The sequence below is a fragment of the Gorilla gorilla genome, chromosome 19 (genome assembly GCF_029281585.2).
Source record: "Gorilla gorilla gorilla isolate KB3781 chromosome 19, NHGRI_mGorGor1-v2.1_pri, whole genome shotgun sequence".
Lineage (NCBI taxonomy): Eukaryota > Metazoa > Chordata > Mammalia > Primates > Hominidae > Gorilla > Gorilla gorilla.
The window spans coordinates 33,620,001-33,643,919 of NC_073243.2; the positions used below are offsets into that span (position 1 = coordinate 33,620,001).

Consider the following 23,919-nt stretch of genomic DNA (forward strand, 5'->3'; position numbering starts at 1 on the left):
ATGCCCTTTATTTTCTTTGCAGACTTTTATCCATGGATAGAGCAAATTCTCTTTTGCTTTCTAGTAAAACTTTAGGGATTATGGTACTCGTGATGAAAGATTTTTTTTTTCAAAAACCTGAATATTTCTGTTAATAAGCATGGATGGAATGTCTACTACATTCTGATCTTTGGTATGAGCTGTGGCAAATAAAAAAATAAGTCATGATGTCAGTTTTGACTCCTATCTTATAGTCTTGTGGAAACAGAAATCATGTAAACTCAAGAGTTCAGTAGCGTATGAGTCGGGCTACAGTGGACGTTTACATAAGGTGTCTTGGGATCATGACAGAAGGAATTACTAATGCTGCCAAATACACAGAGAAAACATTCCTTTATATTTGTAATATATTCTTGAATTATAATGTGCATGCCTTCTATAATATGATTTACCCCTATGGAATATCCACAAAGAAACATTTTGTCCTTCTACATGTGTGTTGACATGTGTGTTTCTATCAGACCGACACAGACTGAATTAAATTTTTTCTGAGCAGCATTTGCATATATGTTTTGTGGTTCCACCTTTCTCATGTAGACCTGATTGCATAAGCATTCACTGGTGCACCTGTATTTATTCCAGCGGTTATAATGGGTTATAGACACCTTAACTTGACACAAATGGTTGCAGAATGCTTAAGAGTCCTCATTCAGAGACTCGGTATAACTTTTATAAACATCTAACTTTTTGTATTGTGCTTGTTTTAGAGAGAGGTAACTCTAGACAAAAATAGCACATTTTAGAGTTTTCAGGATTTCCATTCTTTTTTGATACCTACTTACTATTGATACTTTTCTAACCTAGGTATTTTATTATCCTGAACTTGTTCTGCCCCACCCAGACCCCCTCATGTTTTTGTTTTCCTTCCTTTTCCCCATTGAAACATGTCTGTTTGTATTTCTTCAACCAAGTGTCTATATCTATCACTACTACTTCTAATAATAATCCCCTTTGCTTATATGCAAAATGCTTCTTTATGTGTATTTTACCAGAAAGATTCATACTAAATAAAGGGGGTAAAGAGGGAGTCTTAGATAATAAGCAGTGCATTAAATTGAAGCCTCAATTTAATGATGGCAGTTCATTTTTATTTTTTTCATTTGTTGCCAGCACCTGTCTGTTAACTACAGATAGATCAAAATCAACCCATGGCGCTTATTGAAAGCATAGAAGGAGTGTTAGGGGAGGGGAGTTTTTTTAAACCAGCTGTCTAAAATGATTCTGACAATTTGAGAGCCACTCAAATTTATTAGTGTCTCTAATAGTTGGAGTTTAAGTTCAATGAGAAAATACTGCAGAGAAAGCTGAGTTTTGTTGCTTCTCAGATCACAGATCAGCCATTGAAAAAGTTGCATGCATACAAACTATGCTATAAACTCTGAAGATAGGTTTCACAACATAAGAATTCAGAACAGTGGTTTTCAACTAGGCACCGCAGTTACCTTTATTAGTTTCCAGTCACTGATGTAATACATTACCACAAACTTAGTGGCTTAAAACAGTGCAAATTTATTATTATTTTTCAAGGCGTCAGCATGACCATGTTCTTTGTGGAGCTCTAGGGGAAAATCCAATTTGGTTTTTGTTTTTTGACTTTTCCAGTTTGTAAAGGCAGCCCACATTCCTTGGTTCGTGGCTCTTTTCCACCTTCAAAGCCAGCAATGGCCAATTGAGTTGTTTTCATGCTGTATCACTCTGACACTGAATCTCCTGCCTCTCTCATTCACTTACAGGATCTGTGTGATTACTTGGGCCCTCCCAGAAAATCCAGAATGACCTCCAATCTCAAAGTCAACTTATTGGCAACGTTAATTCCCTTTTGCCACATAATGTTACATATTCATTGGTTCTGTGGATTAGGACCTAGACATCTTTGAAGGGGCTGTTTTTCTGTATACCACCTCACTTATAGAACCTGTGGGAAGAAGGAGGTGACTCGGATACTCATGTCTCACCCCAACCCTATCAAATTGCAGAGGAACAGGAGGGCAGGGCAATGGCGCTCATAGAGGCCATTTCTATGAAGAGCAGAACCCGGCACCACACCCAGGCTTGTATTCTCTGGTCATGATGTTGATTGTACCATGGGGATAACTCACTAGTTGTAGAGTTCAGATGCAGCCCTGCTGTAGAGATTATGGCCATCTGCCTAATGAAGCAATTCGTATTTGAGGCAGTTCTGCTTAACTACAGTTAAGGAAATTAAGAGAAATTTGAAATTTTCAGATCAGTCGTATTAAATAAAGTGTCATATCTTCCTAGTACTGTCTCTTTGATGCTTCAGGTCGGGAAATTTAACACTTATATTTAAAAATTTTTACTTACTTTACTTTAGAATCAGAATTATAATAACTTTTTTTTTTTTTTTTTGAGATGGAGTCTCACTCTGTCGTCCAGGCTGCAGTGCAATGGCGCAGTCTCGGCTCACTGCAACCTCCGCCTCCTGGGTTCAGGCGATTCTCCTGCCTCAGCCTCCGGAGTAGCTGGGGTTAACAGGTGCCTGCCACCATGCCTGGCTAATTTTTGTATTTTTAGTAGAGATGGGGTTTCACCATGTTGGCCAGGCTGGTCTCAAACTGCTGACCTCGTGATCTGCCCGCCTCGGCCTCCCAAAGTGCTGGGATTACAGGCGTGAGCCACTGCGTCCGGCCTATAATAGCACTTCTCAGTGAAACATTTATCTCAAGATAATGGAGATATAAATCTCAGATGAAATGAATTTTTATTGAGATGTTTTAAAATATTTTAAAATATTTATTTACCATCAAATATAATTACAGGCACAGATAACTAACCGGTGCTATTAAGGTAGTAGAGAACTAAAAAGTAATTTACATTTTTCAAAAATCATGCAAAAACATGATTCGCATACTGTGATTATTTACCTGGCTAATTCTTTTTTTGTTTGGTATGAAATTATTATGTAATAAAGAAATTATTCTTATCTAGGCTTAGCACTTTGTTAGTTACATGGGATACAAGATTATACATAAAGTTAGTGTGAAAATTAAATTATAACATGTCAAATGGAATATGATTAAGATCATAATGGGCTGGAGTAGGGCCAGGAAGAGTTGAATAGATAAATTGGGACTTGAACTGAGCATTGCATTGTGGGTAGTAATATTTAGCTAAATATGACTTATGATAGTAGATCACAAGTAAATAATGATTTACTGTGATTTAAGTAAATCATAGAATAAACAAGTGAGTTCTGTGTGCAAGATTGGCAAAAAGTAAGGGGAGCACTAAAATTTAGGATTAAAATACAGTGTGTTTAGAGGGCTGTATCTTTAGATGTTTTAAAGGCTTATTTTTTCATCAAAGTGTTATGGATCTATGAAATCCTGTTCTTAAAATGAAGGGACACTTTTCTGAAAAGACCCAACACAAGAAGAGACGGGAAATTGTTGCATATCATATGATTATCTCCCTGGCTAGTTCTTTTTTTCAAAGATTACTGTCTATCAGACTTTGTGCCTTAAACCAAACGGGCGACTTCATTTTTCCCCTCCCTAGGAGCTAAGTATGGAAAGGAACCCTAAGTGTCCACTGTTGTCTCCTAGTGGACTAAACTAAAATGAGAGGAACAGTGGGAAGAAATAGATTAATAAAGACTACAGAAGAGGAGCTGAAAGTTAGAATTTGCCATAAATTGGATGAAGAGTTCACTGAAGCAAACCTCAGTCGATTGTGGAACTAGATTCATGCCGTGGGAAATCTCGGAATGACTTAGCTGTGACTTCTTTTCTGTTGGCATGGTGTCTTTTTCAGTAAACTCTTAAGGAAAACAAACAAAAAGTACTACAAGTTGATGATAAGGTGGGTGGGCAATATCCTGTATAGAAATGAAACTATGTTCTAGAAGAGTTGGATTTATTTCTGGACACCGACCTTTTTAAAAGCAATGCATCATTCTCCATCCAACAAATGCTGCCATAGCCAATAATATGTTGGCTTGTCCATTTTCGGCTTGTAGTACAAAATAAATGAAAGCCAAGGACATTACAATTGGGAGGGAAAGAGGACTATTATTTAAAAGGCTTTTAAATGATGTCACTATATATTCTTTTAACAACATCCTCTAAAAGCCTTTGAAAAAATAGTCCCTTCCTCCCTCAGTTGTTAACAAAGACCATACTGGGGACTGCTCTTTAAAAGGCTGTTAAATGGTGATACTATATTTTTTAACATCAACATCATTTAGAAACCTTTTAGAGAACAGTTCTCTTCACCCACAACTAACAGAGGAGGGAAAAACAGATGTGGGGGAAGGGATTACTTTTGTAAAGGCCTTTGGATGGTACTATCAATAAATACAGCAATATTGTTATAAAAGCATTTTTCCAATGGTGATTCAGCTTTTTGATATGTACTTTTAATCTCAGGACCCTGCGTTATCTGACAGATTGGTGTTTTAACGGGGGCTGAAAACTCAATTTACTAATAATCCCAATAATGCCTTTTATTGAACTTTCTGCAGTTTAAAAATCAGTTTCACATATATGGTCTCATTTGATCCTCAAGACAACTCAGTGAAACAGACGGGATATGTATGATTAGCCCCATTTTACAGAAGAGGAAAACAGAAGCTCTGAGGTTGTGGTTTAGCTAAGGTCTCACCATTTAATATGTGGCTGAGTTCAAACTATAACCCAGATCATTTGACATCTGGTCTCATACCCCATGCAGTTTCCTGAGGGTACCTTCATTGCTTTTTTTAAAAAAGTGGTATTCATCATTAGTCTTTTCAACATGTCCAAATACTGAGTTAATTCCTTACAATTAGTATAAAAGTGGGATTCTGTCATTTTGGTACTGAAGATAGGTATCTAGTAGAAATTTTATTAGCAAATAATCCTGAGGAAGTAAAGAAGTGTAAAATATTGTCTCAAGGTGTGGTTGTCCCCTGTGATGTAGCATTCAGACTTCCCCTTAGATTCCTTTGCCTTATGATGTATGCTTATGAAATTATCACTTGAAATCCACTTTCAGACATGCAGTTTATTAAATAACTGATATTTTAAAGACAATTCTAATCTCAGTTTATGGATTTGTTTTTAAAAGTTATTTGTTAAGGATACTGATTATAATTAAGATCACATTCAAAAAGTTTCCTCAACTGTCATTAATCTTTGGAAAGAAATAATAAATGCTAGTTCTTTCCACTTCTCTTATTGAAGGAGAGAAAAAAATCTCCCCATGAGCTTGCATGACTGACCTTTACTTTCCTTTATCATAAGGACCATTTTGTGTTTATTGAAAAAGGAATTATAGCTTATTGCTTGACAGAAATGACACTGAAGAATATTACATTTCAATCTTAGCTCTGCCACTATTTTTTCTCTTATGCTAATAAACATTGTCTTTAATAATAATTAAACAAGGAGATTTTCACCAGCAACACACTGTCACATGCAGTGTCGCACTGACTCCTCAAATGAATCCTATCAATTAGATACAAATACAAGCACAGAGAAGTTAAATGATTTTCTTCTCATCAAATAGCTTGAAGGTCTTCTAACTTAAAATCCAGTGTTTTCCTTCGTACCACTGCCAGCTGTAATTCTGCCTCATGAGAAGGAAACTAACCATTCTTACTTCTGAGGAAAAATGCTTAATATGTTAACAATACGTATAGCCTGAGAAGACCTGGCCAGTGCCACAGTGCAAGAGTGAGGCTCAATCCCAGGACTTGACCCGGAAGAGCCATGCAGCCACCTGCCTTTGCCATGAAGAAAACCAGGCCTTATGTAGTAAATCACGTTCTCTCCATCCCCACCTCCTTACTGAAAATTTTAAAATATTTACACACAGATCAAGGGGAATAATGTTTATATAAGTAAGTGAGTGTGTGTGTGTGTGTGTGTGTGTGTGTGTGTCTGTAGGTGTGTGTGTGTGTCTGTAGGTCTGTCTGTCTGTCTGTCTGTCCTGTGGTCTCAGGGAACCCATTTCCCCATCCTTTCCCTGCATCAGGAAATTTTCAGCAACTTGTAGTACCTGGAGCTGGCATCTAGGATGTATAAGGATCCTTTTCCCTTCTGTCAGTTTCAAAGAAAGCATCTGTAGTTTAAAATCACTATACCCATAATAAAATTCCCTTTCCAATTTGTACATCTCCTAAGACATACTTCTTTCCTTATCTCCAGGACCTCTTCTAGGTGACATCCACATCCTTCATCAAGGGGAATCCATGTCCCTAAGTCACAATTCACTTAAATGCAAGGCAACACAGCCAGCTTTTAGAGGCCACAGTCCCATCTCTGAAATATGTAGAACAGCTTATGGTTTCCCTCATACACTTTTGTAAGGTTCATGGCCTAGCTTTTCTCTGAGAATCTCCATTTGGATCTTGAAGTCCTGTTGTAAATCTGTTCAGCATGGCCCCATTCATAATGGCTGATAATTCTGTCTTTGACGAAATCATTGTTACTACCAAGATTGTTTGTGTGAAGCTCAACTGTTCCTTTCAGGCCATTCTGTTTTCATCCTCATTTTCCTTCCTTTTATGGGGCCCATTCCATCTTCCTATTCCTTCTTCCCTTCCTTGTCATTCTTATCTTTGGATCTCTTAATCACTTATCCATATTCAGTGAAGATCTTAGTATTTCATACATAATCTCTCTGGCCCACCATCATCTTGGGGAACCGCAGTGTTCATATTCATAACCTGTGCAACATGGAACCTCACAGTCTCTTGATCTGTTCAATTCTAATAACTTCACCTCCACTGAACTTCAGTTTTTTGTCCTTTCAATTCTGAAATCTTAACTCACTCCCTTACTTGTGCCTATCATGCTCCTCAGGCCCTTCATGCCTCCAGCTGTTTATGTTTAGCCTAGATTAAAACAACCCTGAAAGATAGGTGCTAGTGTCCCCATTTCACAGACTTGAAAATTGAGATCCCTTCAGCTTAAGTAACTTTTCTGGTGTTACAAGGCTAGTAAGACATGTGCTATGTATAAAACCAATTTCAGCTCAAATCTGTTTAGTTTCAAAGCCGTGTGTTTCCCACCACACCTCACTGCTGAGTATATGAAGGAGTTACAACTCCAAGAGAATTATTTTGTATAGCAGCTTGTGGTACAGCTCAGAGTAAAACGAACCTAATGACGGGGGCAAATTAGAGAGACCTCGTATAGTATAAGCAAGAGAAGTCATAAGGGAGCAAAAGATCGGCAGGGACACCAAATTGTTATGGTTACCTGAGGGGGACTTTTCTTTTCTTTCTTTTTCTTTTTTTTTTTTTTTGAGACAGAGTCTTGCTCTATCACCAGGCTGGAGTACAATGGTGTGATCTCGGCTCACTGCAACCTCCGCCTCCCAGGTTCAAGTGATTCTCCTGTCTCAGCCTCCTGAGTAGCTGGGATTACAGGCATGCGCCACCATGCCCAGCTAATTTTTGTATTTTTAGTAGAGTTGGGGTTTCACCATATTGGTCAGGCTGGTCTCGAACTCCTGACCTCGTGATCCACCCGCCTCGGTCTCCCAAAGTGCTGGGATTACAGGCGTGAGCCGCTGCGCCCAACTGGGACTTGACTTTTCTTATATTTTCATACTATTTAAATTATTTTCAATAAATATATAATACTGTTGTAATTTGAAAAAAAAGATTTAAAAGTATTTTCAGTGTTAATGAAGACTTGAATTAAGCTGGTGGTAGAGGGACAGAAAAGAGGAAATGAATGCAGGAGACAGTGAATTTGTTTTCTAATTAATGTGAGGATGTCAAAGATAATACCAAGGTTCTGAGCTTGGTTATAATGGGAGAAGACACTAGCATTTTCTTTTTTATATTATGTTTTTAATCTTGTGAATGAAAAAGCAGTAGAACTGCTAAGATCACGTAATTATCACATCTTTCAAATGACAGCTTAACAATGCATAATTGTTTTGGGCTTCTGTAAAATGCTCTGGGTTCTAAAGAAATTTGTTATAACCAGTTACTGAGAACTTCATGCTGAACACTTTACAAATCAAATTCAGTCTGTTTTTATTAGTACTCTTAAGCCAAAAGTCAGAAAAGAAATATCAAAAGAATAGGAGAACATATGTATGAATAGTATAACATATCTGTATTCATGGTTCTGGTGCTATTTACCATGCACGTGATATATAAAAAAATATAGACATCATTCTGGCTTTCAGATATATAGAAAAGCAGTAAATGTATTGATAGTGAAGTTTATTGATCTGTCTTTGGGGAGGAGAAAGAATGGGATATTAATTTCCTTATATCAAAACCATTGTAAATTGAATATATCCTATACCAGGGATCGGCAAACATTTTTTGTAAAGGGCCAGGTAGTCAAGATGTTCAGCTTTGCAGGCCACAACCACTCAACCCTGCCATTTTAATGCAACAGCAGCCACAGATAATACATAAATAAATGAGTGCATCTGTGTTCCAGTAAAGCTTTATTTATAGACACTAAAATGAATTTCATATCATTTTAATGTTACAATCATATTACTTTTGATTTTTCAACCATTTAGAAATGTGAAAGTCATTATTAGTGAACAGGCATTGCAAAAATAGACAGTGGACCAGATTTGGCCTATAAGCATGGTTTGCTGGTGCCTGCTTAATACCGAGCATGAATTAAGATGCTCATTAAATATTTGTTCATTATGTGTTCAAGTATTTCCACAAATATATTTTTAATATATATTATTACCAAAATAAGAGGTGAGAAAGTCTCGTGTGTTTTATAATGTATAGTGATTACTAAAATATGAGAAATTATCATAAATTTGTATATCAAAATTTATATACATAAGGAAGAAGTTATCTTTAGTATTAAAAACCATTTATTTGAAGTAATATTTGCTGGAAGATTCAAATATATTTCTTCGAGTCTGTGCTTATATGTAAGAGTTAACCAAATTTGCCCTTTACTTTTTTAAATCCTATTCTAGGTCAATACTAGGTTAATGCTAGCCTCAATGAAATGGATTGAAGGTAAAATCAAGACCCACTTTCTACAGTTTATAGGATAAATGAGACAATACTGTGACTTTCTGCATTACAAATCTTATCAATTGAGACATGCATTTGTTTTAAAAGTACTAATTTTAAAGATGAAGCTGTGCCTCTGTTTATAGCTATTTTCTTACCTCGTCATTTTTATAAATTATATATCAAAATAGATACTGATGTAAAGTAAGCCAAACAAAACTAGATACAAAGAGCATTTTATATACTGCAGATTTTCATATCTTTGAAATTCAAAAACAATGGATTGATAATACTTAATGACTGAGTAACTAAATGTGGATTAAAGCATAAAAGGCTGGGAAACATTGTTTTCATAAAGCTTTACGTGGAAATGTCATCTTTGAATAGTAATGTGGATGCTGAACAAGGCTTATTCCAAGGCACTTACTTGCTATTCCATGTTTTATTTTTCGAATCTCATTTTAAATTTTATAATTCAATCATTTTGAACAGCTATGTTCAAAAGAAGTTTTACAACTTTAATCTTAATAATCTCAAAAAAAAGCAGACATGCTATGTCATAAAATAACTATTAGTGACTAGTTTGTATCCTATAAATCTAACTTGAGTTGATAATATGGTCCATTACCAGCTAACTGCACAGAGTATTTTTCATTTTACACTCTTCAGTTACTTTTTAGTGAAGTGTTAAAAAATATGAAGCTTTTCTCCTCTAAAATTGCACGCTGTCTGTCTGTTATTAGGGAGATAACAGCTCTTATAAATGTTTCAGTAAGCGCTAAGTAGACAGTTATGTGCACTCTCATTCCACGCTTATTTGCTTACTGTAATAAACTGATAAAATATGTGTGGTTTGTCTCTGTGTATCTACAGGCATCATGAGTCACATAGATTTCCTTTAGAAATAATGTTGTGTCTGCAGAATTGATTGCTTATTTTCATAAACCATCTAAAGGTACACAAACGACTTTTATTATTTAAACATATGCTGTGTAAAGATTTGTAGAGGATTATCTCATTGTTACTGGATGCTTTTTGTTCTGTTAACTCTTGGGGGAGGCTTGTTATTTTACAGTTACTGCAGTTACTGAACTAATTACTTCCTCACGAGCCATAGTGAAGATGACCCATATCATTTGCTTATAATGCAGCTAAGTTTTTAATTCTTTGAATGTTAGTCGTTAAACAGTTAAATCAAAACTAATGTTTTCAAACGTTGTCTTTCATACTATCTTGTTTATATAAGTTTTAATAAAATAATACACTTATAAGTAGACATTTCAAGAATTAGTGTTTGAATTATAGAAGTCCCTCAATAAGCTGTTCTTTGTGCATTTAAGAAATGTACTTTTTTATTTGTTCACAATTTTATGTAATAGAAAATTCAAGTTATATCATAAAACCAACAAATATTAATATAGAAGATCTCCACATATCACCACAGTGTGTTCCTATAAGGCTGTAGTATTTTTAAGGACACTGTTATAATTGAGCACTCAGCATTAAATAATGTATAGTTATGACCAACACTAGAGGTATATTATTTGCAAATTTCCATAATCATTTAAAATAGTAAAATTAGGCTTTGAGTTCTGAGAAAGGGTAAAATTAGGTTTAATATATTGAGCATAAAAATGGGAAGTAGATGGGAAGACAGGTAATAAACATAACAAAAAAGTAAATTATATATTGTGTTAGAGAAGGTATTAAGTGTCTATAAAAAAGGAAAAAGGAAATCAGAAGGGAGGGATGCCAATGGGTTAAGCCTTACTAAGATGGTAATATTTGAGCAGACATACTAGAGCTGAGCCATGTGGGTCTCTGGAGAAAGTGCCTTCCAGGTAGAGGGTACCAGGGAATAACCTATAGTGGGACTGTTACTAATATGCAAAAGGAATAGCAAGGAAGTCATGGCAATGAGTAGAATAAACAACGAGTTCAAGAGTAATAGGAAACAAGATCAAGGAAATGGAACAAGGATCCTGGCCATTGGCGGGTTTTGAGCAGAGGGGTAACGTGATACAACTTTTCTTTTTCTTTTAACTTTTATTTTAGGTTCAGGGGTACATGTGCAGGTTTGTTATACAGGTAAACTCATATCACGGAGTTTGGTGTACAAATTATTTCATCACCCCAGTGCATGATGTAACTTTAACCGATACATTCTAGCTACTGTGTTCAGGATAGACTAACGTAGCAATTCAGTCTATGTTCAATAAGATGCAGGGGTAGGAACAGGGAAACCAATTAGGAGGCTGTTGGAATAATCCAGATGATAGGTGGTGGTGGCTCAGACCGGGCTGGCAACAGTGGCAGTAGTGAGAAATAGCCAGATTAATTCATTAAAATAACTGGGTTTTCATCCATGATGACTCCCTCAGGTGTCAGCTATGACTTTTGCGTTCTTCTAGCCTACTGAGCCTGCTTCTGTCATGACATTTATCACACTAGTTGATTTACTCTGTTTTCCCAGGCTAAACAATAAACTTCTTGAGGACTAGGATACTTTGGCTTTGTCTCTGTATCATACTCCTTAGCACAGGGCTGGTACAACTCATTGAATAAATGTTATTTACATGAAAGAATGAATTAATAAATTAATGGTGAGTAATGATTAATGAATTGTAGTTACTTTGTGTTTGAAATAACGGTGTTCTTATTGGACAGAGAGCTGTGAAATACCTAATTCTTGCACGTTACCACCTTTCTCCCCAAGATGCCCAAGGGAGACATAGGGTCAGAGGACAAAGAAAGGCAAAGCCATACTTTGTTGTTATTGTGGGCCTTGCTCTCTAACCGCAATACAGAACTCCAGTGAGTTAGGTTGGCCCACACCAAGGACTCAAAGTTCTTTTCTATTAAAGGTAGAATTAAGTAGCCTTGATGCAAAACAAATTATTAGTTGAGTCACATGAAATTGATAATTTGACTGTTTTTGACCTACAGATATGGCAGATACATATGGTTCAGTCTAATCAAAAGCCTTACCTGAGTCTGTGATCTCCTGATTCCACATCTACCAGGACTTTAGAGAAAGGGGGGGAAGGGGGCATTCTCCCATTACAAGCTTATTTCCCCTTCTAATTAGTGTCCTGAAATCTGACTAATCCCAACCAGTAGTAGAGTGGGGGAGATAGATGATAGAATCCCAATTTGAACTAGGTTAAGTAGTAAATAAATAAATAGGAAATTACAGCTACAGTTCAGAGAAAACAACTTCAGCAAGGACAGTAATGTGTCTGGGCATCAAGAACCATCCAGATCAAAGTTACCAGCTAGTTTCTCTTGTCTCTCATCTATGCTTTTCTTTGGAAATTTGCTTTATTATTTTTTTTCTCACTGAACAATGTGGCAGGAAATGTGGCCACAGACAAAATTAGAGTTTTAAATCTCAGAATTTTAGCTGCTTGAGAGAGTCTGGCTTAAATTACTAGGTACCAAATCCAAAAATCCTAGGAAAGGAACTCATTGGGCCAAATGTCCATCCCTGAACCAGTTAACTGCAGCCAGTCATGAGGAGGCATAAGAACTTGCCAGCTCCATCATGTGCTGAATGTGTTTCTAGAAAATAGTAGGGCGTGTTGGGCTGACAGTCTCATACATAACCACTACAGGGTAAAGAAGCATTGGGGGCAAAGCTTCCTCAAAAGGCCAGCACTTAGTCTTGAACCAAATGAAAGCAATTCTGAAATAATGAATTCTTATTCTGCATTGTCATTGGACTTACTCAACACTTTGTTGTCGGCTATCAGAACATTTCTGATACTTCAGAAACCCACAGGAATAATTAAAGTCATAACATGGATTTTCATAAAGGAAAGCCAAAAGAAAAAAGTAACCTCTACTTTGTAAAGTTGTATTCTGATTAGTAAAGCCACTAGCCTGTATGGCACCATGGTGCAGATTCCAAAAAGTTTCCCTTGAATGTAAGCTGGATTTTAGCTCTTATTCACCCTTTCAGTCAGTTGTCACTGCACAGATATATATGGTGGTCCAAGTGTTAGCTGTTTGAAATAAGCGGCTCTGGGAATTGTTAAATTATTTTTTTTAAATCAAGCATCAAGAACTGTGAAGAGTCTGAGATGTTACCCTACTTACAAGCTAACTAGTTAATTTGCAACAATTTCATGAATGCTGGTAGAAGACACAAGACTCCTGGTCAGAGACAAAGGACAGTTTGTTAAAGCAATAGAAGTAGACAGAGTAGCATCATTTGCATCACTTCTCTGAGCCCCACATGCTGAAGGCTAGGTGAAGCCTGCACATGCATTGTGTTGCTTTACTGGAGAGGAACCTGATCAGAGTAAACAGACAACCTACAGAATGGGAGAAAAATTTTGCAATCAATCCATCTGACAAAGGTGTAATATCCAGAATCTACAAGGAACTTAAGCAAATTTGTAAGAAAAAAAATCAAACAACCCCATCACAAAGTGGGCAAAGGATATGAACAGATACTTCTCAAAAGAAGACATTTATGTGGCCAATAAACATATGAAAAAAAGCTCATCATCACTGGTCATTAGAGAAATGCAAATCAAAACCACAATGAGATACCATCTCACACCAGTTAGAATGGGGATCATTAAAAAGTCAGGAAACAACAGATGGTGGAGAGGATGTGGAGAAATAGGAACACTTCTACACAGTTGGTGGGAGTGTAAATTAGTTCAACCATTGTGGAAGACAGTGCGGCAGTTCCTCAAGGATCCAGAACCAGAAATACCATTTGACCCAGCAATCCCATTACTGGGTATATACCCAAAGGATTATAAATCATTCTACTATAAAGACATGTGCACGTATGTTTATTGCAGCACTATTTACAACAACAAAGACTTGGAAGTAACCCAAATGTCCATCAATGATAGACTGGATAAAGAAAATGTGGCACATATACGCCATGGAATACTATGCAGCCATAAAAAAGGATGAGTTCATGTACTTTGCATGGACATGGATAAAGCTGGAAACCATCATTCTCAGTAAACTAACACAGGAATAGAAAACCAAACACCGCATGTTCTCACTCATAAATGGGAGTTGAAGAATGAGAACACATGGACACAGGGAGGGGAACATCACATACCAGGGCCTGTTGGGGGTTGGGGGAGTAGGGGAGGGCTAGCATTAGGAGAAATACCTAATATAGATGACAGGGTGATGGGTGTAGCAAAACCACCTTGGCACGTGTATACCTATGTAACAAACCTGCACATTCTGCACATGTATCCCAGAACTTAAAGTATTTAAAAAAAAAAAAAAAGATTCTAGGCTTTTATAAGGGGACTGTTAGCAAATCTATTCAGCCTTTGCCCCAGAGGGAGATTTTATCTTTCTAATCCTGGACAATGAACAAACAAATCTATCACCTGCCCCAGAGGGAGGCATTACCTCTGTCTTCCAAAGGCTGTTTGCTGTGGAAACATCTTTGAAAAGAGTTTCAGAAGCAAAGTTGCTAATGTTTCTGCTCAGAAGACGTGAGACCTGTAGAGCCCTTTTTGGCACCAGGGACCCGTTTTGTGGAAGACAGTTTTTCCATGGACCGTTGGGAATAGGGGGGTGGTTCTGGGATGAAACTGTTCCACCTCAGATTATCAGGCAGGCGTTAGATGCTCATAAGGGGCGTGCTGCCTAGATCCCTCGCATGCGCAGTTCACAATAGGGTTTGCACTCCTATGAGGATCTAATGCCACCGCTGATCTGATGGGAGGCAGAGCTCAGGCGGTAATGCTTGCTCTCATCAGCCACTCACCTCCTGCTGTGCGGCCGGATTCCTGACAACCCATGGCCTGGTACAGGTCCATAGCCCAGGGACTGGGGACCCTCTGCTGTAGAGAATTGTTTCCAACAACAAGGGAAGGGAAGTGGAATGGCAAGGATCTAACATTTGTGCCCTTAGATCAGGGGTCAGCAAACTTTTTTTGTAAAGGTACCAGATAGTAAATGTTTTAGGTATTACAACTACTCACCTCTGCCATTGTAGAGTAAAAAAGCAGTCAAGGACAGTATGTAAATGAAAGAATATGGTTGTGTTCCAGTGATACTTTTTAAAAATAGGCAGCAGGCCATATTTGGCTTGTGGGTTATAGTTTGCAACCTCTGCCCTACATGTATTGTGTTTAGACTTATTAAATCTTCCCTTTTTCTTAAACCCTCATTTTCACAGCCCAAATCTAGATCACTTTATAATTATTTTTTATCTTTTTTTGCATCTAATAAAATCATTGTTGTCTATAAAATATGAAGTCAAGAACGCCATTTGCAATGTTGAGCATCTTAGAATATAAGCAGCCACAGATCTCATATGTATTTCTGGAATATAGGTATCTGGTCTGATGTACAAAATATTGAACTAAAGTCTTAATATATATTAATATTAATATAGCACTGGATTAAATGTATTATATGTGGAAGTAGTCGAAGGATTTATGGAACCCACTCGGTTTATTGAACAAAATATCACCTATGTATTTTATCTAGATGCTGGAGAAGTTTGGCTTAATATGACTTGTATAAACTTAGGAAACAAGGTTAAAAAAGTAATCAAACATTTTCTTTTTCTTTTTTTTGTTTTTTGTTTTTTGTTTTTTTTTTTTTTTTTTTTTTTGAGACAGAGCCTTGCTTCATCACCCAGACTTGAGGACAGTGGCACTATCTCAGGTCACTGCAACCTCCACTTCCTGGGTTCAAGTAGTCCTCCCACCTCAGCCTCCCAAGTATCTGGAATTACAGGTGCATGCCACCACGCCCAGCTAATTTTTCCATTTTTAGTAGAGATGGGGTTTCACCATGTTGGCCAGGCTGGCCTCAGACTCCTGACCTCAAGTGATCCACCCATCTTGGCCTCCCAAAGTGCTGGGATTACAGGCATGAGCCACCACACCTGGCTATGTTTTCATTTACTACCTTTCTGTAGTTAAACAAGTATATATTATTACCACGAAGTGTCATTTATGATCCTGTTTATTGTGAAAGAGTGCATAGACCTCTGGGAATTATCACAGATAACCTTTGGAGGTTGTAAGGGAGGGCCTTTTTAGACGGTGAATTCATTAGAGAATGCTTTTTACCTTGAACTTGGTTGAATGTGGAAAGAATGAGTGGAGAGAATTATACTGTTTTTCTTTCTTTATTCATCCCTTAACATATTTTTTGATAATTATAATAAAGCTGTAGAATTTTGAGACAAAGTTGAAAACACAAAATAAATGTTTGGACCATACATCCTAGGATTAGACTGAGAGAAGGAATCAGTGAGTCTGCCAAGGCTTGATGGCTCTTAAATGACTAAAGGCATACTTCTAACCACCTTGTGTGATATCTACAGTACTGATTCCTGGCTGCTGTGAACCAGACCTTTGTTCTGTTCTGCTCTGGTCCCACTCCTCTACCCTTGCCTTTCTCCAACTTTCAAATAGTCTACCCTTTTACATTACAGTTCCAGCTTTCTTTCCCCGATATCATATGTAGGCCAACTTTTTATGAATTTCCACAGAGATAAAGCTGGCTACGTCAACATTTATTTAATGATTTGATAACAAATATGTTTGTGGAACAATGTAGAATAAAAGTAAGACCTGTCACTGTCTCTAATATGCTTGTCATTAAGGAAATAAACATGTAACACTGAAAAATATAATTAGCCAGATAAGAGCTTATATTTAAGGTTGATTATCATAGCCTTAGCAGCATGGGAATTTATGGCAAAAAAGAAGATTTTTGCTGAGTATAAATCTATAAATATAAAATATATAGCTCTGGAGTCATCCCAGTACAGCCTTGGTGCCATGTGCATGTCGGACAGTCCCAGCCCACCTTGCTCTCTAGTACTTGTAGCCTTTTTCTTTCAAGATGCCTGAGAAAGTGCACGTGGAGCGGAGGAGGTGGAAACTTGCCTTTCAGGCAGATATTGCCCAACTCATGTCTCTCGTCATCAATACCTTCTATTCTAACAAGGAGATTTTCCTTCAGGAGTTGATCTAATGTTTCTGATGCATTGGACAAGATTTGCTGTAAGAGCCTGACAAACCCTTCCAAGTTGGACAATGGTAAAGAGCTGGAAATTGACATCATCCCCAACCCATGGTAATGGTTCCCAAATTAGGAGATCAGCCTTGGTCATGTCAATGCCTGTGTCTACCAAAGTCAGGGTGTATTCCCTGGTACTAAAGGATTTATGGAGGCTCTTCAGGCTGGTGTAGATATCTCCATGATTGGGCAGTTTGGTGCTGCCTTTTTTTCTGCCTACCTTGTGGCAGAGAAAGTAGTTGTGATCACAAAGCACAACAATGATGAAGAGTATGCCTGGGAGTCTCTGCTGGGGGTTCCTTCACTGTATGTGCTGACCATGGAGAGCCCATTGGCAGGGGTACCAAAGTGACCCTCCACCTTAAAGAAGACCAGACAGAGTACTTAGAAGAGAGGAAGGTCAAAGAAGTAGTGAAGAGCACTTACAGTTCATAGGCTATCCCATTACCCTTTCTTTGGAGAAGGAAAGAGAGGAAAAAATCAGTGATGATAGGCAGAGGAAGAGAAAGGTGAGAAAGAAGAGGAAGATAGGCCAGGCACAATGGCTCATGCCTGTAATCCCAGGACTTTGGGAGGCTGAGGTGGCAGATCGATTGAAATCAGGAGTTTGAGACCAGCCTAGCCAACATGGTGAAACCCCAACTCTTTAAAAGATACAAAAAATTAGGCGGGCATGGTGGTGCGCACCTTAGGTCCCAGCTACTTGTGGGGCTGAAGTGGGAGGATCCACCAGGAGGCGGAGGTTGCAGTGAGCTCATATCACACCACTGCACTCCAGCCTGGGTGACAGAGTGTTACACCATCTCAAAACAAACAAAAAAAGGAAGATAGAGATGATGAGAAAAAGTCCAAGATTGAAGAAGATGTCGGTTCAGATGAAGAGGATGACAATGGTAAGGATAAGAAAAAGAAAACCAACAAGATCAAGGAGAAATCATTGACTGGGAAGAACTAAACAAGATCAAGAACATTTGGATCAGAAACTCTGATGACATTCACCCAGGAGGAGTATAGAGAATTCTACAAGAGCTTCACCAGTGACTAGGAAGACCATTTGGCAGTCAAGCACTTCTCTGTAGAAGGTTGGTTGGAATTCAGAGCATTGCTGTTCATCCCTTGTTTGGCTCCCTTTGACTTCTTTGAGAATGAGAAGAAAAAAGAACAACAAACTCTGTGTCCATCATGTGTTCATCATGGACAGCCATGATGATATCAGAGTATCTCAACTTTAATCCTTGGTGTGGTTGACTTGGGATTTGCCCCTGAACATCTCTCGAGAAATGCTCCAACAGAGCAGAATCTTAACAGTCATTCACAGAAACATTGTTAAGAAGTGCCTTGAGCTATTCTCTGAGGTGGCAGAAGACAAGGAGAATTGCAAGAAATTCAATGAGGCCTTATCTAAAAATCTAAAGCTTGGGCCAGTTGTGGTGTCTCACTCCTGTAATCTCAGCACTTTGGGAGGCCAAGGCAGGAGGATTGCTGGAAGCCAGGAGTTTGATACCAGCCTGGGCTGCAAAGCAAGACACCATCACAACAAAAAATAAAAAAAATTAACCCAGCATGGTGGTACACACCTGTAGTCCAAGCTACCTGAGGCAAGAGGATCACTTGAGCCCACGAGTTCCAGGCTGCAGTGAGCTATGATTGCACCACTGCACTGCAGCCTGGATGACAGAGTGAAACCCCTATCTATAAAAAATAAATAAATAAAATTTTAGAATTTCAAAAATTAAAATCTAAAGCTTGGAATCCACAAAGACTCCACTAGCCAGACGCATGTCCTAGCTGCTGCAGTATCACACTTCCCAGTCTGGAGATGAGATGACATCTGTGTCAAAATATGTCTCCTGCATGAAAGAGGCACAGAAATCCATCTATAGCATCACTGGTGAGAGCAAAGAGCAGGTGGCCAGCTCTGTGTTTGTGGAGCAAGTGCAGAAGTGGGGCTTTGAATTAGTATATACAGCCAAGCCCACTGATGAGTACTGCGTGCAGCAGCTCAAGGAGTTTGATGGGAAAAGCCTGGTCTCAGTTACCAAGGAGAGTCTGCAGCTGCCTGAGTGAGCTGAGATCGCGCCACTGCACTCCAGCCTGGCGACAGAGCGAGACTGTCTCAAAAAAAAAAAAAGAAAAGAAAGAAAGGAAACAAGAGTTTTGAAAATAGTTTTTATTCAAGGAAAAGAACCTAACCTTAGAAGTGAAAGTGCTTTGAAAACTTAAAATACTAGATTGTTATCATCATCAGAAGGCTTAAATAGAATGAATAGGCCAGTAGCCCTATTATTTTATATAACCAAAATTTTAAATTTAGCTAATTGTTTATTATATTTTACAAATAAACTATCCCATAAATGTTTATGATTATTATTTTATTATTATTATTTTTTTTTTGAGACAGGGTCTTGCTCTGTCACCAGGTGGGAGTGCAGTGACCTAATCATGGCTCACTGCAGCCTCAACTTCCTGAGCTCAGGCAATCCTCCCACCTCAGCCTCCTGAGTAGCTGGGACTACAGGCGCATGCCACCACACCCAGCTAATTTTTTACATTTTTTGTAGAGACAGGATCTCACCATGTTGCCCAGGCTGGTTCTCAAACTCCTGGGCTCAAGTGATCCTCCTACCTCGGCCTCTCAAAGTGCTGAGATTAGAGGTGATGATTTTTTTTTTTTTTTTTTTTTTTTTTTTGAGACGGAGTTTAGCTCTTGTTGCCCAAGCTGGAGTGCAATGGTGCGATCTCGGCCCACAGCAACCTCCGCCTCCCAGGTTCAAGCCATTCTCCTGCCTCAGCCTCCAGAGTAGCTGGGATTACAGGCATGCGCCACCATACCCGGTTAATTTTGTATTTTTAGTAGAGACAGGGTTTCTCCACGTTGGTCAGGCTGGTCTCAGACTCCGGACCTCAGGTGATCCACCCACCTCGGCCTCCCAAAGTGCTGGAATTACAGGCGTGAGCCACCGCGCCTGGCCAGAGGTGATGATTATTTTAAATTGCCCACATTTTTTGTTGCACTTTTAGAGAAAGAATACTATGTTTTGATGATGCTTAGAAGGCATGATGTAGCATTTTGTATATATGATATTTAACTCTTGGATTTTTGTGGAACTTTAAATCATTACTATAATTGCTAAGTTTGTAATGTCATCAGGTGTACACGGCATAGTGAAAATGTTTAATAGGTTGATATATACTCTCAGAACTATAATAGATAATCTAGTTGGGAGACAACACTTGTCGAGAAAAAATCTTAATCAAGCCTGTTTAATTACAAATTGATTTTTTTTTTTAATGCTTGCCCATGTCAGGACAAGCCTAGTATGCAATACTGATATTTTGAATGGAAAGAAAGCTATCACATGGTTTTAGAATGGACAGTGTTTCATTATTTAATATGCTGCCTATGATTTCAATCAAAATGAGATTGAGGGAAGAATTTAATTAAGAGTCTAATGTTCAATAGAAGGGTAAAAGATGATTTACCAAGAAAATATTGGGAGGGGGAAACAAGGAAAGATTTGTTTTACCAAATAATTGAATTATATTGTAGGTCTATAAAAAATAAAACAATATGGTACTGGTTTAACAGGACAATCAAGGCCCAGAAAGATCTCCTAGTACATAAATAATTAGAATTTTTGCATTTAAAATCATTGAGAAAAGACTATTCATTAGCTCATGTAGGGACAATTAGTTCAGTATCTGGAGAAAATTAAATATGGAGTCAATATATCAAAATCAATTCCATATGAATTAAAATTTGAAACCATCAAAGGTCTGGAAGAAAATATAAGTGAATAGTTAACTTGATCTCAAAGTAGAGATCTTTTCAATCATTAAGGCAAAGGAAGAAGCCACCTTATCCTGGGGGCCATGGTCTTCAGTTTACAGTAAAAGAAAATAAAAACAAAAAAACAGTTCAAAGAGCCAGGATTGGAAGTGAAGGTCCAGACGTTCATTTTGGTAGTTGGCTAAAACACCCAAGAAAATCAATTGACAAACTGTTAAAACCAATAAGAAAGTTAGCAAGATGGCCAAATATAGAGGATCTAGGGGAAAAAAACTAACAAAAAAGTTTATAAATCCCTGACCCCCCCCCCCCCCAGCAAAAAGAAAATAAATGAGTATGTTTGTAATATTAATATATGCTTGGAGGTTACAGAAAAATTTCTTTCTTTTTTTTTTTTTTTTTTTTTTTTTTTGAGACGGAGGCTCGCTCTGTCGCCCAGGCTGGAGTGCAGTGGCGCGATCTCGGCTCACTGCAAGTTCCGCCTCCTGGGTTCACGCCATTCTCCTGCCTCAGCCTCCCAAGTAGCTGGGACTACAGGCGCCCGCCACCATTCCTGGCTAATTTTTTCTATTTTGTTTAGTAGAGATGGGGTTTCACCGTGTTAGCGAGGATGGTCTGGATCTCCTGACCTCGTGATCCGCCCGTCTCGGCCTCCCAAAGTGCTGGGATTACAGGTGTGAGCCACTGCGCCCAGCCGCTTACAGAAAAATTTTCATACAGTTTTGAGGGCATTTACTTCTTTGTATCATTTCTGACTAATATCTATGTGTGTGATATCCTACTAATGTTTGTTATTGTAGTTCATATAATACTGTAGGGGAACCAAGAATTAAATGTCATAAATGTTTGCATATTTTCTAAAAGAATAATTATATTCACTAACTCATCTTTTTTTCTTTTTGCCGTGTGTAATAGGTCAGTACTCCTGCATTTGTACCAACGAAAACTCACGTGCTGCTTCATCGAATGAGTGGAAAAGGACTAGCTGCCCATTATTTCTTTCCAAGACAGCCTTGCATTTTTGGTGATAAGATGGTCTCTATACAAATAACACTGAATAACACTACTGATCGAAAGATAGAAAATATCCACATAGGGGAAAAAAAACTTCCTATAGGCATGAAAATGCATGTTTTTAATCCAATAGGTAAATATTAATTCTCATTTAAAACCTTAACTATATTTGATCACTAAATATGTTCATTTTAAAAGTAAAGTAGAATACTTTTTAGTAAAATAGTAAAGTAGAATATGATTGTATTGACAATTAGCATATTCAGTTTATATTTGCTTTTTCTTGTTAAACTGAATTTATCATATAAGATAAGTACATTTCTTTGCTCTTAGTGAATCAGGTCCCAGTAATAGTAATACCAGTAGTGATGGAAGGCTAGGTCTGCAGAGTCAAGATTGCCATCATGTTTTACTTACCTGTGTCACCTTTCCCCGTCTCTCCTCCTGGTCAGCTTCATTCCCTGCATAATTTTAAGTGGTTTATTGTGTATTAAAAGCAAGAAAATCGCTCTGCATTTCTGAATACAATACTTCTCGTATCTCGAGATCCTTTCCTGTTTCCCTTCACTTTTCAATTTATGGGAAAGTGAAGGGAGTGAAGACTGAGAGGATATAGACCAAGCTTGTCCAACCTGTGGCTCAGGCCAGCTTTGAATGCAGCCCACAAATTCATAAAGTTTCTTAAAACATTATGAGATTTTTTTGCGATTATTTTTTCTTTAGCTCATCAGCTATCATTAGGGTTAGTGTATTTTATGTGTGGCCCAAGACAATTCTTCTTCCAGTGTGGCCCAGGGAAGCCAAAAGATTGCACACCCCCGATGTAGACTAGTCTGCTTATCTTCCTCTCCATGTATAGAATATACAGTAGCCTAGAGGATATCACTGGTATTTATCCACATCCAATTTTTACATGTTTTCAATCTGTTGCCACCATTTAAAAATGAAGATGCTTTTACATTTTAAAAAATGAGAAATCTCACTTTTCTTGGAGCAGAGCGTAAAATATGGCAGTACTGGCCCTTTATCCCCACATGCAGCAACCAATGAGTGGGTTGCTGAGCAGCAGCTGCCCCCAGCTTTGGCTCGCACTTTCCAGGTTGCTTCTGTGCCCACCGCATCCTGTTGTCTCTCCAACAAAGTGTCAGTGGCCATTTTTCATCCCCTTTGCATTTTTTAAGTATTTTGCTAAAAATATACCCTTTAAACATTAAATGTAACAATTGTGTGTCTTACTTTGAATTTGAAATAGTGTAATATTTAGAATGTCTGTCTCTTTCTTTTTGGTTTTTGTAAGTGGAGATAACCCTAAGGTTTAGTTGAGAGAAGCTTCAGGCAAAACCCCAATTAAAAGTAATAAAAGGTTTATGTCATTGTATCTTCCAAATGTTATAACCAGAATGCTCCAGAGAGCTCCTTTTTATAATACTTAAGATAAACAATGCCTTTTGACCAGGATCAAGTAAAATTAGGTAATTGTACCTTCTTTACTCATTGTTTCACATAACTCTTCCATTTTTCTTTATCTGAGCTCTTTGGCATTGCTGAATTTTCTCCTCTGGTTTTCATGAATCTTTCGGTAAAGAAAGTCATTTTGTGTGTGTGTTATATGTTTACACAAAGGAATAAAATAATTTTTGATAAACCTGGTAAAGTTTTATAAGCAACCAGAGTAAAGAAAGTGGAGTTAAAGTAAGCTGATTTCAAAATCCACTTAATTTTTAAAAATATTTTGATAATTAAGACACTGTTTAAAGAACACAAAGTATCCTAATTTTTATTATATAGTGTGTGACATTAATATATTGCCAAGGAATTATTGTGTTATTTTTGTTGCTTGTAATTCAACCTTTTTTACCTATTTAAAAAAAATTAGTTTAGTTTAGGAAGTGTCAAGCAGCTGATACATGAATTGTCTGAAGGTTGAAAATGTTATCCAAAGGTTAAAGCAGTAGAACAGTATTAATTTTTCTTTGAGCTGGCATAATGAGTTGATGAGTTGACCTTTAGTTGGCCTATGTAGAATAGAAGAAATAAATATAATAAATTTCATAGTATGACCTTAACAGAGAAATAAAATATGAAT

At 37.6% G+C, this 23,919-nt stretch overlaps 1 protein-coding gene and 1 pseudogene across 1 annotated transcript in view; both read left to right on the forward strand.

The window, feature by feature from the left end:
* The window catches only part of AP3B1 (adaptor related protein complex 3 subunit beta 1), a 296,004-nt gene that overhangs the window by 237,251 nt on the left and 34,834 nt on the right, over positions 1 to 23,919 (forward strand). The window contains exon 23 of the mRNA XM_004058672.5: positions 21,735 to 21,966. Within this exon, the coding sequence (XP_004058720.5) occupies positions 21,735 to 21,966 (232 nt within the window). The remainder of the gene's footprint in view (positions 1 to 21,734; positions 21,967 to 23,919) is intronic.
* On the forward strand, positions 16,137 to 19,111 carry LOC109023776 (heat shock protein HSP 90-beta-like; annotated as a pseudogene).